The sequence below is a fragment of the Cervus elaphus genome, chromosome 8 (assembly GCF_910594005.1).
Source record: "Cervus elaphus chromosome 8, mCerEla1.1, whole genome shotgun sequence".
Lineage (NCBI taxonomy): Eukaryota > Metazoa > Chordata > Mammalia > Artiodactyla > Cervidae > Cervus > Cervus elaphus.
In genome coordinates, this window is record NC_057822.1 from 8,610,647 (window position 1) to 8,629,362 (window position 18,716).

An 18,716-nucleotide genomic window follows, 5' to 3' on the forward strand; every position below is an offset into this window, starting at 1 on the left:
TTCTTTGAATCTATAAATCATAGGCTGCTGGAAGGCAGGGGCTTCCAGAGACCATCCGGAGCTCCCTCTGTCTCCAGCATGGACATGCATGGATGCACACACACACACACACACACAGATGATGACTGCCTGGTGTGCATTTCCAGATCCCAGTGGGGGCAGAGGTGTTTAGTTCTCCTATCTGTTGGTTCTTACAGCCACATTTTGAGTCTGTCCCAGATTTCTCTTGCTGTAGCTCAGGCTGCCCCTGCCTACATCAGCTGCTTCACTGTCCTGGCCCATCTTTTTGGAAACATGACCATCCCTGTGCTATTAACTTACGCATCTAGGCGATGACAAGTCATTTTCCTTGTCTGGTCTCACATGGGGCAAACAGGTAACGTCTCTGGCATTAAATCCTGTTTGACTGTGAGGTTCTGGCTCTCTGCTTCTATGTATGTTGTTTGTCTTGCTGGTTGGGCCCTTTCTGACTCCTGGCTGTAAAGGCCTTCTACTCTGTCAAAACCCACTCCTTCCCATCCACCCCATGGCTAATCAGTCATGCACTCCCTTTGACTTAGGAGAAGCATTGTATCATTTTTCCTTGCTTTTCACTTAACAGTCTTTCATTTTCACCTTACAAACATTTATAGATATTTGTTGTAGAAAATCCAGAAAATATAGGTCAAAACAAAGAAAAAACGACCACTAAACCACTCACTATCTGACATAACCACTGTCAACATTTTTTGTGCATATGCTTCTGGTCTTTCTCCTTTAAAATACTAATAATAATCCAGTGATCTTCATGCCATATAACTTGGTGTCCTGCTTTTCCAACTAATATTATATAACAAGCATCTTGGTGTGTCTCTCGCGATATATAGTGATATTTAGTTTCTATCACTAAATATTTAGAAGCATAATTTTTTTTGGCTGTTTGGCTTGTGGAATCTTAGTTTCCCCAATCAGGATCAAACCCAGGCCCACTGCAATGGAAGCACAGAGTCCTTAACCATTGGACCCCTAGGGAATACCCAGGAAACACAGTTTTTAAAAATTTATTTTTAATTGAAGGATGCTTGCTTGACAACATTGGTTGGTTTGCTGCCATACATCAACACGAATTAGCCATAGGTGTATATATGTCCCCTCCCTCTTGAAACCTCCCTCCCACCTCCCATCCTTTTACACCCCTTCAGGTTGTTACAGAGTCCCAGTTTGAGTTCCCTGTGTGATACAGCAAACTTCCATTGGCTATCTAGTTTACATATGGTAGTGTATATGTTTCCATGCTACTCTCTCCATTTATCTCACCTTCTCCTTCCTTGGAAACACGATTTTTAACACTTGTTTCATACTCTACATCTCATACTTTATCCCTTGCATGATTATTTTTAATTGGGAACAATACCTGTCAAGCCCACTGAACTGCCCAATCAAATTAAGGAAGTGTGCAAAGAGCTGAACAATATGAGCAATGATCATGAGTACTGTTCACTTTATCTTCCCAAGCAAATACTTCATGTATTCACAAAATTGTTGTATACTTTCCTATTCATGAGGGATTCCCTGATAGCTCAGTTGGTAAAGAATCTGCCGGCAATGCAGGAGACCCCGGTTCAATTCCTGGGTCAGGAAGATCTGCTGGAGAAGGGATAGGCTACCCACTCCAGTATTCTTGGGTGTCCCTTATGGCTCAGCTAGTAAAGAATCCACCTGCAATGCAGGAGACCTCAGTTTGATCTCTGGGTTGGAAAGATCCCCTAGAGAAGGGAAAGGCTACCCACTCCAGTATTCTGGCCTGGAGAATTCCATGGACTGTATAATAGTCCATGGGATTGCAAAGAGTCAGACACGACCGAGCGACTTTCACTTTCCTGTTCATGAAGTTTTGCCAAGTGGTGGGTAAAACAAGCTGTCTGGGTTTGATCTTTAAAAGAGAATGTACTTATTAAGAAGTTTTTATTTTTTCCCGGTAATTTCTTAGAGGCTCTGTCCTAAAGAATTTACCTGAAATATAGAGAAGGGAGTATGAACAAAGATATCCATGAAGGCATTATTTACAATAACCCCAATGTAGAAAACACTGCCATGTCCAATTATATGGAAGGAAGGTTAAGTAACTAATGCTGAACCTGCTTGCCAGGCTATTATATAGCTAGCTAAAATGATGTTTACAAAGGCTTTGTAATAAAATGGAAGATGTTTATGTCACCATCACGGGAAAAAGAGAAGATGAATGAAAAAGAGTGAAAAGAAAGACCACCCAATGGGAATGGTGGTTATAATATTTAAGTGATAGGTGATTGTTTTCCTTCTCTCTGTTTTTCTGCAATGGGCTTGCATACCTTGGTTTCATGAAAAGATAGATAGGTAGGTAGATAGGTAGGTAGGTAGATAGATAGCTAGATCAACCTTGTTTTTTAAACTATTGGAAAGGATGTAGGTGGAAGAAGGAAGTATGGGGCACAGAACCGAGCTCAAGTGAAAGGAGTGACCCAGAGATACGAGAAAAGGGCATGGGGTTGCTGAGCCCAGACTGACCTGGAACTTTTAGAAAAATGCTTTGCACCACAAAAGGTGCATTTTAGTTCAGCTTTGGAGCAGGAAGAATAGAGTAAGGATGGGCACCTCGTTTGAATACAGTAAGATAATGATAAAACGAGAAACCAAAATTATGGGTTCTTCATTTGCTCCATCTTCTGACCAGCATGGGCAGGCCAGGCTTGGTGAAGGGGATGGGAAAGCCCAGTAGGGCTTTTGAGGAACTGAGGGGTAAGAGGAGCCACAGGAGACTGGCAGCAACATTTTGTCATAATTTATAAAAGTGGAGGAAAACAGAATTCTGTAATGTATAAATTTGGGTGAAAGTGACATCGACATCCTGCAACGTTCCCTAATATTTTTTAAAAAAGAACATCAGCAACTTCCCTGGTGGTCCAGTGGTTAAGACTGTGTTTCCATTGCAGGGGACATGGGTTTGATCCCCGGTCAGGGAACTAAGATCCTGCATGCCACACAGTGTGGCCAAAAACTAAAAAATAAAGTTATGGGAAAAAATTTCAGACTTTTAGAAAAGTTGCAAAAAATACTACAAAGATTCATATTTATCCTTCACCCAGATTCCTCTGAGTTCAGTTCAGTTCAGCTTAGTCTCTCAGTCGTGTCCAACTCTTTGCGACCCCATGGACTGCAGCACGCCAGGCCTCGCTGTCCATCACCAACTCCTGGAGCTTACTCAAACTCATGTCCATTGAGTCGGTGATGCCATCCAACCATCTCATCCTCTGTCGTCTGCTTCTCCTCCCGCCTTCAATCTTTCCCAGCATCAAGGTCTTTTCCAATAAGTCAGTTCTTCGCATCAGGTGGCCAAAGTGTTGGAGCTTCAGCTTCAGCATAATGTTAGTGTTTTACCCTGTTCACTTTGTGTGTACTCTCTCTCCACACACACACACACACACACACGTGTGCATGCAGGTTTCAGAACTATCTGGGAATAAGTTGCAAGCATAATGGCCCTTACTCCTAAATACTTAACTGTGTATCTCCAAAAGATTCATTCTACTTTTCTCCATAACCACAGTAAAGCCAGAAAATTAACATTGATACAATGCTATCTGATTACATCATTCACATTTTGTCAATTATCTTGACAATTGTCCTTTAAGTAGCGATGAAAATAATAATAATAATAATAGTAGTTGTTATTTCTGCTCCAGCATCACATCCAAGATCATGTATTGCATTTAGTTCATGTCACTTTAGTCTCCTTTAGCTGTAACAATTCCTCAGTCTTGTCTTTTCTTTCATGACATTGATGTGTTTGAAGAGTAAAGGCCATTTATGTTGTAGTGGTGATGGTGGTGGTTTAGTCACTAAGTCATGTCCAACTCTTACAACCCCATGGACTGTAGCCTGCCAGGCTCCTTCTGTCTGTGGGATTTCCCAAGCAAGAATACTGGAATGGATTGTCATTTCCTCCTCCAGGGTATCTTCTCAACCCAGGATTCAAACCTGCATCTCTTGCTTGGCAGACAGATTCTTTACTGCTACACCACCAGGCTTCCCTTTATGTTGTAAGTTGTCCTTCAATGTGAGTTTGTCTGACCTTTCCTCATGATTCAGTTCAGGTTTGCATTTTTGGAAAGATTACCACGAAATGGCGTACTAAATGGCATGTGATATCTGTTTGTCCACATTAATAGTTTTTAAAATTATATATTAATAACAGCTTTATTGAGTTACAATTCACATATAATAAAATTCACCATTTTAAAGAGTAAAATCCAGTGGATTTAAGTGTATTCCCAGAGTTGTACAGTCATTATCACAATCAATTTTAAAACATTTCATCACCCCCAAAAGACCCCATCCCCGTTACTAATCATTCTCTGTGTCCTTTTCCCCAGTCCATGTAACCATTAATCTACTTTCTGTTGGCATGAATTTGCCTACCCTGGATATTTCATATAAATCAAATCTCTGCAGCTTTTTGTATTTGGCTTCTTCCACTCAGCACAGTGGTTTCAAGGTTCGTCCATTCTGGAGCAGGTATCAGCACTGCATCCCTTTTTATGGCCAAATAATATTCCGTTGCATAATATCTATTTACACATTTTGTTGATTCATTCATCAGTCATTCGTCAGTCAAAGAGCCTCTTGATGAAGGTGAAAGAGGAAAGTGAAAAAGCTGGCTTAAAACTCAACATTCAAAAAACTAAGATCATGGCATCTGGTCCCATCGCTTCATGGCAAATAGATGAAGAAACAATAGAAACAGTGACAGACTTTATTTTCTTAAGCTCCAAAATCACTGCAGATGGTGACTGCAGCCATGAAATTAAAAGATGCTTGCTCCTTGGAAGAAAAGCTATGACCAACCTAGACAGCATATTAAAAAGCAGAGACATTACTTTGCCGACAAAGGTCCATCTAGTCAAAGCTATGGTTTTTCCAGTAGTCATGTATAGATGTGAGAGTTGGACCATAATGAAGGCTGGTGCCAAAGAATTGATGCTTTTGAACTGTAGTGTTGGAGAAGACTCTTGAGAGTCACTTGGACTGCAAGGAGATCAAACTAGTCAGTCCTAAAGGAGATCAGTCCTGAATATTCATTGGAAGGACTGATGCTGAAGCTGAAGCTCCAATACTGGCCACCTGATGAGAAGAACTGACTCATTGGAAAAGACCCTGATGCTAGGCAAGATTGAAGGCGGGAGGAGAAGGGGACGACAGAGAATGAGATGGTTGGATGGCATCACTGACTCGGTGGACATGAGTTTGAGCAAGCTCCGGGAATTGGTGATGGACAGGGAAGCCTGGCGTGCTGCAGTCCATGGGGTCACCAAGAGTCAGACACAACTGAGTGACTAAACAACAACATATTTTGTTGATTCATTCCTCAGTCAATGGACATTTGGGTTGTTTGCACTTCGGGGCTATTATAAATAGTGGTGCTATGCACATTCATGTACAACTTTCTGTGTGGACATATGTCTTTAATTTTCTAGGGTATGTGTCAGGGTTCCCACCATCATAGCTAGTTTCAGTGGTTCACCAGGATGGTTCAGAGGACCTGGCACACAGTCCTGCCCCTGGCTGATTTACTGCACTGAAAGGACACAAAGCAAAATTGGCAAAGAGGAAATGTGCATGCAGGAAGCCCAGGGGAAACCAGGCCCAGCTCGCAGGAGTCTCTCTGGATGGAGTCAAGCAGAACACACTTCATTTTTCCAGCACTGAATTGGGACGACACGTGTGAGACGCTGTTCACCAGGGAAGCTCATTAGAGGCTTAATGCCCAAAGTTCTATTGGGGGCTGGTGTTCCCTGGTGGCTCAGAGGTTAAAGCGTCTGCCTTTAATGCGGCAGACCTGGGTTCTATCCCTGGGTTGGGAAGATCCCCTGGAGAAGGAAATGGCAACCCACTCCAGTATTCTTGCCTGGAGAATCCCATGGTCGGAGGAGCCTGGTAGGCTACAGTCCACAGAGTCTCAAAGAGTTGGACACGACTGAGCGACTTCACTTTCACGGAAGAACCTCCCGCCTAACACATACCAAAATTCCAGACTCCCAGAAGGAAAGCGGGTGTTCAGCATATACCACATTGTTTGTGCCCGGGTGCAGTAAACCACCCTTACCCATCAGAGAATGGTGAGAACACTCACTAAACCCAAGTTCCCAGACACCAGCCAAGGGCCAAATGTGCGAGCAGGGCCTTTCTAGGGATAGAAGTCTCAGGCCCGCTGTGTTAACTCTGTTATGTGCAGGTCTACATGGAGGAGTGTAGTCACTAGGTCACATGATACTCTGTATTTAACTTTTTATGCTAAACTGTTTTCCAAAGCAATTGCAGCCATTTTCATTTCCACCAGCAATTGATGAGGGTTCCAATTTCTTCACAGCCTGGCCAACACTTGTTATTGTCCATCTTGTTGATTACAGCCATCCTAGTGGAACTGATAGGTTTTTAAGTTGGTGAGTTGCAAGCATTTAGAACCGAAAAAGGGGACCCATAGGGGCCAAAATGGGTTCTCTAAGAGCAGATCATACCCGTCTAACCCCTGATTTCTCTTTAAAAGAAAAAAACCATCTATTTTCTCTGTACCGGGACAGAGTGTTTTTTGTATTTCAGCCCTGTCCTTCACAATATCTTTGTACACAAAATGGAGAACACGGAGCTTGGACTGGTTGTCTGGCAGATTCCTCCCGTGTTGACAGATAACACTCAGAGAGCAGGGCTGGAGTCAGGTGAAGGGCCCCTGCTGCTGTTTCCCTGCTTCTGTGTTCCGCCCAGCCGTTGAATATTTCTGTCCAAAACTTGGGGGAGACGCAGATGGCAGAGCCATCAAAGCAGGCAAAATACCCAAAACAGGCAGACACACACACATTGAATGATAAGATCTGGTTCCAGAAAGATCCTGACAGCACGGAATGGTATGCAGAGTCCAACGACATGCAGTTATTAAGGACAAATGGCAAATCCACATCCACAAGGTCTGGTCCAGATGTAACCAGGGAGAGTTTGCACTTTGGTTTCTGTCTGTTACCAAAAACCAACCTTTACAAATGGGTAATAAAGTCTGGGCACCCTGGGAAAACGTTATGATCTATGCCTGCAGTTTCAGGGGATTCAGAGCTCTACCATCAGGGGAACTGTTGAAGGAGCTGGTCTGTTCCGCGGCCAGTAGGCAGCCTACAGTGGCTTGAGAGTTGGCTCCTCCTGCATGAAGATCTGTGGTGGGAGCATATGAGCTGTCTTCCACATGGCCCGCAGGGAAAAGCAGATTTGGATTGATTAAGAACTTTGTGAAACTCCGCAGTTGAATGAGCTGCCTGGTAAGATGGTGAGCACCCCATCACTCACGGTGTTCAAAGAGAGATTACTTAGCCTTTTATTAAGGAACTTGCATGGGGCAAGAGGTGGCCGGGTCATCTTTCAGGCCTTAGAACTGCCTAAACTGGGAGCCAGGGAGAGTCCATCTCTAAAGCTAAGCCCAGGGGTTGCCCAAGGCACACAGCACCAGTTTCAGGGTCTTCCTCTTGTGTCCTCACGATCCTACTTGTCCATCAGGACATTTGGGTGCCCGTGAAGCTCCCCTTGGGGCTTCCCTGGTGGCTCAGATGGTAAAGAATCCACCTGCAGTGTGGGAGACCCGGGTTCAATCCCTGGGTTGGGAAGATCCCCTGGAGGAGGGCATGGCAACCCACTCCAGTATTCTTGCCTGGAGAACCCCATGGACAGAGGAGCCTGGCGGGCTGCCACCCATGGGGTCGCAAAGAGTCGGACACGTCTGAGCGACCAAGCCCAGCACGCACCCAGAGGCTCCGCTTGAGACACACGCCTTCTTCTGAGCGCTTCTGTTACTCAGAAGACACACCTTCTTTCAAATTTCCACTGAGACTTGAAAGTAGATAAGCAGTTGGCAGGAAAGTGGAGGGAGGGGGCTGGGGAGCACTCCCATAGTGACTGCACCCCAAACTGCGGCAAGCACAGGACAGACCTCCTGGTCGGTTAGGGCGGGTGGGGAAGGGAAGTAAAGATGCCTGGCTGTGACCTTTCCCCATCACCCCTGCTCATCCAGCGCCTGGGCTGGCGACCCGAGGTACAGACTCTAGGCTGAGCTTTCAAGGGTCTGTGTGCCCTTGGGCACGTGTGTGTGACCGAGCAGCTCTGATTGCCTTCCACATCCTGTCCCAGTGACGCAGGGGTTGTGTGTGCCTTCCTTCCCCTCCGTTGATGGAGAGAACTGTGAGAATGGGCCATGATCCAAACATCCCCACGTCCCTGCGGTGACAGCTCCTTTGAGAGCCTGTGGATACCTGTGGTTCTCTTAATTACTCCTGCACACCCACTTTCCTGTCTCTCTCTCTAGTAGGCGGGGCTTGGGGTGGGGCTCGGCCCTCCCCCTCCTGACCTCCGCTCCTGCTATCCTGCTGCCATTTATGTTGGAACAGCCTCCTGCTGCTCCCCTACCAGCCACCTCCCCCACGACTTAATTGAGGGCACCCCCCCCCCCGCACCCAAAATAAGAGAGCCTGAGGGAGGAGGCTGGTCTCCCTTAAGCGCTCATACCCAGCAATTAGCTTCCCTTATTGCCAATTCAAGATAAGTAGAAAATAACAGAGGAATGGAACCAGGACTCAGAGCCTGTGCCAAGCACTTGGCATGCATTACCATGACATTCACATGTGTGTCTCATGGGAAGCCACAGATCAGGCCAAGTGCGGAGGTGGGATTTGTCGGCCCGGGAGTTGAAAGGGCCGTACCCATCACCAGTCCTGCTGACTGTGCCTCCCTGACCACCTTCCATCTCGGAGCCTCAGTTTCGTCATCTCTGAAGTGGAGAGAGAATACTAGATTATGCTAGTATCATGATTTCATGGAGAGCGCAGGTCATAGACCTGGCAGGTCTGCCCTCTGGGTCTGCGTTTGGGCCCCAGTGGTGGGCATGGCAGTAGTCACTGCCTAGGTGTGCCTGGAAGACATGGCCTGGCACCAGGGGTGGCAGATCATGGAGAGTGCAGGTGGCATTGTCCAGAAAGACAGAGTTGAAGCAGGAAGGTGGGCCGGGAGACTGAAGGAGAAAAGCAGAAGGGTGCCAGGCAGCGCCTGGAAGTGAGCTGAGAAGTAGAAATAAATACACACCGTAGACCAGTGGTTCTCAGGTGTGGCCCATGGACCATGGGGAGTGTCTTAGCCAAAAATCTCAGGTCCCACCCCAGACCTGCTGGATCGAAACTCAAGGATGGGGCCCAACAGCCTGTTTTAACAAGCTCCCCAGGTGGTGCAGATGCAGTCCAAGTCTGAGAACTAATAAGGTGGATGAGAGGAGGGGTGGATGGATAAGGCTTGGAGAACCCAATGGGTATTTTAAAGACTGAGCAGGAAGGAGGATTTGTGTTTATTGATCACTTGCTATGTCAGGTTGAAAACTGGGCATTTCCAGCTACTTGCTTTCATTTAAACCTTTCAGGATTGTGGCAGAGCAGGCCTTGTTATTCCCACCTCAGAGATGAGGCAGCTGAGGCTTAGAGACTTTAAGTCGCTTTCCAAAATCAAAGAGATAGTGGCAGAGGGAGAATTAGAACCCAGGCTTCCCTGGCCCGGAAGCCTGAGTTCCTTCCACTAGTCCAGGCTGCCTCCCACCTACCTGTCCCTCAGGAGTGCCTCCACTGCCTGGCCTGGCCCCTTCTTCAACCCCATGGTCACCCCAGAGCCTGCTCAGCTGTCTACCTTCTTCAGCCTGCCAGCAAAGACAAAAGGCAGACCTGGGGAGGGGTGGGGTAGCAGGGCTGGGGACAAATTGTCACCTTGCATTCTTCCAGCCTCCAGTGCTAAGCACAGTTAGGGGACAAAGGTGCTTCTGTGATGCTCCCAAGGGGCTGACGTAACTGACGTAATGGTGGTGCTCGTGGTAAAGAAGCCTCCTGCCAATGCAGGAGATGTAAGAGATGCGGATTCGACCCCTGGGTCAGGAAGATCCCCCGGAGAAAGGAATGGCAACCCACTCCAGTATTCTTGCCTGGAAAATCCCACGGACAGAGGAGCCTGGTGGGCTATAGTCCATGGGGTCGCAAAGAATCGTCATGACTGGTGACTTAGCGCAGTAAGAACTCATGCACGCACTGGGAGACAAGGCTGACAGTTACTCATTGCCAAGCCCTGTGCAGGGTGCTTTGGGGAAACCGCGGCAAAGAAAGTATAGTTTAATGGCTTCCAAGAGTTCATGGTCCAGAACCAGTGAAGCAAAAACTAAGTGACCCTTTGGGGTGCTTGGAGGCCTGGGACAGCCAGGGCCTGGGACAGACAAGCCAAGTGTTGGAGGAGTTCAAGGAGACTCCTGCAGTGACTTCAGGGAACAGACATAAGACTTCGGGGCCAGAGGGCATGCGCTCAGGTCCTGGCATTCTCACTGACTCACTGGGTAACCCCAGGCAGGTTACCTCCTGTCTTGATCTGTCTCCTTATCTACAAAAGGGGAGTTAATCCCTCCCACAGGGGATGGTTCTATTAGATTCTAACAGACATCCCTTGGGGAGTTTCATTTCCTTCCCTTCAAAGGGTCACTTTAAGTCCAAGAAGGCTTCACAGAGGAGGTGTCTTTCCACCGTGGCACTCACATCTGGACGGCCGGAATGTACTTAGTACCGTTCGTTGTCTTCTCTGCGGAATCTGTGGGTAGACGCAGGATGCATGGGGTGGTCTGAGGAGAATGGTCTTCCAGGTGTAACTATGAAAATGATGGTGAGAGGAAGTTGTCTTTCTCAATGTGGAAGATTGTTTTCGTAATGTGGTTTCAAATCCCGCTGCAGGGTCGAGGCCGCGCTGCTGCGACTCTCCACGCTCAGGCTCTGTTTCTGCTCTTCCTTACAGATGATGCAGTTCGCCTGGCAGAGCTACAAGCGCTACGCGATGGGGAAAAACGAGCTCCGGCCCCTCACCAGAGACGGCTACGAGGGCAACATGTTCGGTGAGCTGACCTCGGGAGACCCCTTGCCCCTGGGGGCCGAGCAGTGTCCCCCTCGGGAACAGTTTTATTGTTGGCATTTTGCCTCCTGAGCGGTGTCCCTCTTTGTCCAGACCTGGAGGCTCCTAAGTGTGAGTTCCTTCGGGGTTGTCTAGGTTGCTGAGCCTTCTAGGTTTGAGGGAAACCCACATGCTTCTCCCTCACGTCACACTCTTCTTTAGATGCACCACCTGTTGTTAATTTGCAGAGCAGACAGACTTGGAAATGTGAGTGGGGACAGTGAGTGATGGACATGTGCTTCCACAGGGAAGGCGTGCCGATCGGAAGGACACAGAGGATGGGGTTTAAATCGCTCCTTCAAGCGGCTATAAAATGATCTGGGGTGTTTGCCTGGAGAAACCAGACATGCCTCTGATAAACTGGGCATGCATGTGGCCTTGAGGGTCTTGGGGGTGTGTCTGTCGCCGGCCGGCTTGCTGAACACGCAGTCATGTTAGGGAGCCCCACGGGTGCCGCCGCGTGTTGGCAGCTTGAGTTTGATCAGCAGCCTCACTGCCCGACCTCTCTGTCCTCTGCCACCACGAGATCCTCCTCGCCCAGAGCCTCGAACGCCCCTCTCAGCTGGAGAGTCTGCAGAGTGCCTCATTGCGGGCACGGCTTCAGGTTTCAAAAGTAATTCCTGGACAGACTGCCAGCTCCTTCTCTGCAGGCCTTTCACGTGAGAAGGTGCTGGAGGCACCGCGCTTTCTTCTTCCCTGAGCTGCCGCTGCTGCGAAGTCACTTCAGTCGTGTCCGACTCTGTGCGACCCCATAGACGGCAGCCCACCAGGCTCCCGTGTCCCTGGGATGACAGGAGCTATTTGGGCGGGGCGGGGCTGGAGACAGAAATTCCTCACCTGTATTTCCCACTCCTCAGAAGCACAGACTCCTGACGCCAAGAACCAGAGACCTAAGTCAGATGAAATTCTCCAGAAAAATTTCAAAAGCAGGTTTACAAAGAAAAGCCTCCCATGCGTATTTCTGCTGTGTGAAAAGAGACCCAGGATCTACGCCAGGCAGCATCCTGACCCTTCTGGCTGTTCAGACAGTTTACTTCCTTTGGGCAGGAGGGTGTGATGTGGGGTGACTGTTGCTTTTTTTCCCCTAATTATGATAGGCATGTAGGGGATAAGAGAAAGTATCGAAAGTGTAAAGCTGGCAAAAAATAACTCATTCTAACACACAGATGCAGCCTCTGTGGACATCTTAGAGTTGTTGTTCAGTTGCTCAGTTGTTTCTGACTCTTTCTGACCCCATGGACTGCAGCACGCCAGGCTTCCCTGTCCATCAGCAACTCCCAGAGCTTGGTCAAATTCATATCCATCGAGTCAGTGATGCCATCCAACCATCTCATCCTCTGTTGTCCCCTTCTCTTCCTCCCTTCAGTCTTTCCCAGCATCAGGGTCTTATCCAATGAGTCGGCTCGTCACATCAGGTGGCCAAAGTATTGGAGCTTCAGCTTCAGCATCAGTCCTTCCAATGAATATTCAGGATTGAATTCCTTTAGGATGGACTGGTTTGATCTCCTTGCAGTCCAAGGGACTCTCAAGAGTCTTCTCCAACACCACAGTTCAAAAGCATCAGTTCTTTGGCACTCAGCCTTCTTTATGGTCCAACCCTCACACCCATACATGACTACTGGAAAAACCATAGCTTTGACTAGACGGACCTTTGTCAGCAAAGTAATGTCTCTGCTTTTTAACATGCTGTGGCTTATTTCCTTTCAATCTTTTCTTCAGTATTCTCTTCCCTCTTCTCTATATAATATTATGTTCCTTCTTTTTTTTAACTTAATGTTACATCATGTGTTTCCTTAACTCATTTAAAATTTTTCATAAAGAATATTTTTAATGGGAAGACTTCTCTGGCCATCCAGTGGATAAGACTCTGTGCTTCCATGGCAGGGGACACAGGTTTGATCTCTGGCTGGGGAGCTAAGCAATCCTGCATGCCATGTGGTATGGCCAAAAAAAAAAAAAAGGGTATTTTTATTGAATACAGTTATTGCATTGACATGCCATAATTCATTTAACCATTCCACTAATGTTGAACAAATATTGTTTCCAATTTTTCACCAATAGAAATAGCACATCATTACCATCTTTGTGCACAAAATGTTGTCTTAGGACAGGTTTGGAGAGAGGACTCCTGAGCTGGAAGGAGGAAGGCAGATGTTTCTTTAACCTCAAATATGAAATGTGTGGATTACAGTTTCGGAGGCTCACTGCCTTCCCCGCCCAGATCATGGACCTTCCCCAGTACCCACATCAGCCCTGGGAAAGGTGGCTAGTGTGGCTCTCATCAGAGCTGTTAGAGCTTTGGTTACTAGTGTCATTGAGGGAGGTAATCTTCACCTCTCCACACAGTGTACAGATATTCTGGAAATTGATGGAGGTGGACGGGAGGCTGTTGATCTCTGATACTGCAGAGATGGGCATAGCTACTGCTATGACCACTCACGGGGATAGTGGGAGCACCATGGGGAACACTACTGGGAGGAACTGGGCTGAACCAAGTCCCATTTTATGAAATTGCTCAGGGCCTGTGATGTACATCTCAACCCTCCAACCCCTTCCCCATCACGGAGCCTGTAGGAGAGAGGGCAGCCTGGAACAACGCAAAGAAGGCTGGGTCTTGAACCAGGAGACCCGGGTGCCAGTCCTCACTCTGCCCTGAACTGTCTGTGTGTCCAAGTCCAAGTCACTTGGCCTCTCTAGGCCCCTGTTCACTCGTCTTTCACACTCGGGTTGCTATGTGAGTGTAGGAACATGCAAAGGGCCAAGTATACGGGAGTGATTTAAGATTTCCACTGTAATAAATGTGGTTGGCAGTTGCCCAGGTGAGCCCGTGGAGGGGAGGCTGAGGTCCCACGTCTCCCACGAGCGGCCTTGGCAAGGCCCTGGGTGCCCCGTCACCCCATGCCCGCAGCAGTCCTGGTGGTGAAGCGAGGCCTGCCTTCTGCAGTGGGCGGCTGTCTCCTGGGGAAGAAGCACACGCGGGGCCCTGGGCGCTGGGCAAGGAGCAGCTTGTCTTGGTTTCTTGTTCTTTTACTCAGCAGCTGCTTGTTTAGCGCCACGTCAGGCGCTAACTGCTGGGGACGCAGGGGTAAATGGTACAGCGAAAACTCCACCAGCTCTGCCAAGATGTACACCGGGAACCCTTCCTTGGGGCCCCTCTGGGGTCATCTAGATGCTCTCAGAACGAGGGACAACTAGAGGGGATCAACAGGCCTTCTCTGGCTTGTGGTTCTGGACCCCTGGAGCCCAGCAAGTTCAGGTTGACTTCACTACTTCCTATCTGAGTGACCCTGGGCAAGACATTTCTCTCTGAGCCTGAGTTTTGTGTAAAGTGGAACTAATGAAAACATTACCCCAGGGGCTTCCCCAGTGGTCCAGTGGTTAAGAATCTGACTGCCAGTGCAGGGGACATGGGTTCGATCCCTGGTCTGGGAAGATCCTACATGCCACGAAGCAACTAAGCCCATGTGCCTCCTGAGGCCACACTGTAGAGCCCATGAGCCCCAGCTACTGAAGCCCACACACCTAGAGCCCATGCTTTGAAACAGGAGATGCCCCTGCTCTCCGCAACTAGGGAAAGCCTGTGTGCAGCAGTGAAGACCCAGCACAACCCGCCCCCCCACCCCGCCAAAAAAAAAAGTAAATAAATAAATCTTTAAAAAAAAAAAAAAAGGAAAACATTACCCCAGCCCAGCCCAGGGCTTCCCAACAGAACTGTCTTATTAGGTGGTAGTTATGCTTATCATTGCCACAGATGGATCTGATGATACAGAGGCTTATGGGAACACCCCCAGAGGAGGAGGGTTTCGGGGCATTTGAGGAGCCTGGAGGAGGTTCTAGTTCGGGTTGGACCCACGAGGGACTTGGAAGCCAGACTACTCTAGGAGGTAGGAGATGAACTGGCCTGAATTAAGCTGCTTGTCATACCACTGCTGCTTTTGCTGGACTCACACGGGCTTATGGGCGGCATCATTCCCGGGCTCTGGCAGCCTCTGTCATCAGTCAGCTCACTGGAAGCTGAGCCCCGCGGGGCATGGTCAGCTGTCAGCCGTCCCCACCCTGCTCTACCCAGCTGCGTGGATGTTTGGGGTCCCTGAGCTGCATCCTGGTGCGTATCAGTCTGGCATGGGCTCTGACAGCCTCCTCCCCAGGCCTGCAGAACCAGGAGAGCCGCATCTGGGGAGGAGTGATGGGTCCACGCCAGTGCCTGGCTCTGCAGGACTTACAGGGGCTGCAGCGAGGATATCGGACGCGGAGCCTGGGCCCCGCATGCGGCGGTTCACCTAACGGAATTTCCCCTCCTTGCTGCCCGTGCGTCCCTCCCTGAATGTGTTCTCACTTGGAGAGTCAGACCTCTGGGTGAGGCACCACTCAAGCTAGCTTTTGTGTCCTGAGCAATTGAGTGTTAAAGTGGCTTTCAATTCACCGCAGTCCTGCTCTGCAGGTCCTGCCAGAAAACGCCCTCAAGACCCTAGTGCTGGCTGCCAGGAGGGAGGACACGGCCTGTTCCTCACAGACACACCCGGCACGCAGTAGCGATGCTCTCATCGCTGTGAAGTCACAGAGGCGAGCCCGCCACTTGAAGAACATATTCGAGGAGGGGCGTGTAGAGGAACCTGCCATAAAGCCGCTGCTGAGGATGCTATAAAGTATAGCGGCTCACTCAGTACCCAGAGGCCCAGCCTCCTTACCTGTAATAGGGGCTGCTGCTAGAACCTAGGGCAATATTAAAGAAGTCGGCTGAAGAGCACGGACTCTGAAACCAGACGGCTTGGGCTTGCATGCTCCCCTGCCACTTCCCAGCTGTGTGACCTTAGGGAAGTTTCTTAACCTTTCTGGGCCTCAGTTTCCAGCTATGAAGTGAGGACAGTCATGTCTACTCACAGGATTGTTTTGAGAACGGAATGAGTTAATACACGAGAAATGCTCGTATCCATGCCTGGCACATGAAGCCTCCAGTTCAGCCTCCGTGAGGATGATGCAAGGCCCTTAAGACAGTGTGCGCTTCTCCCACTTTGCTGGGCTGCGACCAAGTGTCTTGGACTCAGGGACCCACGCGAGGACTCCAGGGCTTTCCCAGCCCTGATCCCTCCCGCCCTTCCCTGCAGCCCTCAGGTGCCCATGGCAGATCACGAGCGGGCAGCCCGCTGGTAGGCAGTGTGCCTCTCAGCCTTTCATTTAAGCAGCTTACAATGGAATTTTTAACAGGGAAGAGTCAAGGGAAGGTTAGGGTTCAAGGCTGTGGAATAAATTGGCCTCCTGGCAGAGGCAGGGTTTCCAAGAGAGTAATGAGACCTCACACCCAGTGCCAGCTGCCAGCCTTGAAGCACTTAGTGAGCATTAATCCTCCCAAGAAATCAGAGCAATCGTAAAACCTTCATTCTCCCTCAGCAGTGGGGGAGATCGGTACTGGATACAGAGTCTTGGGAGGTCCCCACCAGAGAGGCCCTTTGATGACAAGTCCAACTCCTTCATCTTAGACAGGGGGATACCAGGCCCAGAGAGGGGAAGGCACTCGCCCAGGGTGACACAGCATGCTAATTGTAGATCTGGAATTTGAACTCTGGAGGCCAAAGTCCCAGCCCTGTGCTCTTTGCATCACCCACTCTAAGTTTAGCCAGATAGTCACAGCAAGGCCTGTGGTCCTGGGCAGATCACCACCAGGAGCTGGACTTTCTCAGAACTCTAGCAAGAGTAAACTGTCTTTCGGGAGGTATATGATTTAGGGGCCAAGAGCCCACCTGCTTCCTGTACATATATCACACCTGGCACCATAGCTGCTTTCTCTCGTGTCCTCACAGCTCTGCCAAGGGATGAATTACCCACTTATCCCCATCTCACAGATGAGGAAACTGAGGCCTGAAAAGTTTTAGGATTTGCTCAGTCATACAGTAATCAAGCAGAGACTTGATCACAGCTCCGTCGGATTCCAAACCCCAGTCCACAAACCACCAACACAGCCCTGTCTCCCAGTGACCACATGGGCCTCTGTAGAGAAGGGAGCAGAACCAGGGGATGGTCTCTGGGTGGGTGGTATTGCTTCTTCTGTGCCATTGCCCTCAGGGAAGCCCAGAAAGACCTGTATTTCAGGTCAGGGTCTGCAGCCACCCATCTGAAGGCATCATGACTTAGTAGACATCAGTTGACTACTATACAGGGCCTGGGAAAAAAGATTAAGATTTCCCACTTTTCTCCCATACTAGGCAAATATTTTGTCTCTGCCCAACAACCTAAAAACACCTACTTGCAAAACATGCCATTGGCTATCAGCATGATGGATTTGATGAACCATGGATTTGAGAACCAGGCCAGCCTGAGTTTGAATCCCAGCTCTGCCCCTTACTAATCATGTGACCTTGGGCCAGGTTCTTAAACTCTCTGCACCTCAGTTTCTCCATCTGTACCATGAGGATAATACCTGCTTCACCCAGCAGTGGTGAGGATTAGGTAAAAGTTGATGTGTGGAAAACCTGCCCATATGCTTAAATATACTTGCCCATATGCACTCATTAACTGTAAGCTACTGCCGTTATTATTGTGTCTATTGTAAAATAATTGTGAGAATAATTACATCCCAAGGAAAACAACAGTGCCTGGCACACAGTAGTAGGCTCTCGATAAATATTGCTGAATGAATGAATTGCCCGCTGCAGTCTCTGCCTGCCCTGTTTTCCCTGAAGCCCTTCTTCCTGGGCCTGCTGTGCTGGCATCCTCTGCCGCTGCCTTGACCTCCCCCATCACAAAGGACATCAGGAGTCAGCAGGCTGACCCTGAAAGAGCAGCAGTCCTGCTTAGTCAGCAGCTCTGATCGCGGGCATCTTCTCTTTGGAGGATAGAGGTGCTTATGTGGCCAGAAGCTCTGAGCCGTCCCTGGGTGACCGTGAGAGCCCCGGATTGGATTTTGCCTCCACCTGGTGAATCCCTGATAGAGCTGCCCAACCACATCCCCGTTTCGAGGGGTGATTTATGGCCTTGGGTGAGTCAGGAGGCAAAATGAACACAGCACGATTTTCAGATCACAGCCCGGGAATGTTTGGCCTTGGCAGAGAGGGAAAAAAATCATCCTTGCCTTGTAAACGGAGCAAATATGATGTTGAAGAGGGAATCAATCCAGGCCCCAAGATGTCATTTTTACAGTTGGGCTATGGTGTGTGAATTAGCAATGCCTTCCACAAAAGGTTCACAGTCACACACACACACACACACACACACATACACACACATACACACACACACACACACACACACTCTGCAGTGTGGCTTCCAGGGGAACCACACACTTTGCAGACCATTTGGGGAAATCACTCATTTCCCCATTTTCCACAGATCTCCACTTTGTTTCCATGGATCTGAGTCTGTTTCTGGGTGGCAGCAGTTTTGACTTTGGAGATGTGCCCAGGTTCAAATCTCTGGTTCAGATTTACCTGCTGATTTAAATTGGACAAGAGACAGAGTTCTCTGAACCTCAGTTTACTCACCTGTAAAAGGGGGCCAGGAGGCCTTGGTCGTCTTAGTACAGAGCCTGCACTTAGTAACTCCTCATGAAACAGTAGATTTTTCTTCCCCAAGTGCAGATCCACCCTTCCCAGTCCTTTTCCTGTCTCCTGTCTTATCAAGTACCAGGGCACTTGGACTTATCTGGCTGAAAAGGCCGTATCCGCTCTTAGAAGTTTTGTTTTTCGGAGGTTTGGGTTTTGTTTTGTTTTCTG

The 18,716-nt window shown here is 48.8% G+C and overlaps 1 protein-coding gene across 1 annotated transcript in view; it reads left to right on the forward strand.

Annotated features, from left to right (window-relative positions):
• The window catches only part of MAN1C1 (mannosidase alpha class 1C member 1), a 148,372-nt gene that overhangs the window by 49,519 nt on the left and 80,137 nt on the right, over nucleotides 1–18,716 (forward strand). Inside the window, exon 2 of the mRNA XM_043909287.1 lies at nucleotides 10,858–10,954. Coding sequence (XP_043765222.1) covers nucleotides 10,858–10,954 — 97 coding nt within the window. The remainder of the gene's footprint in view (nucleotides 1–10,857; nucleotides 10,955–18,716) is intronic.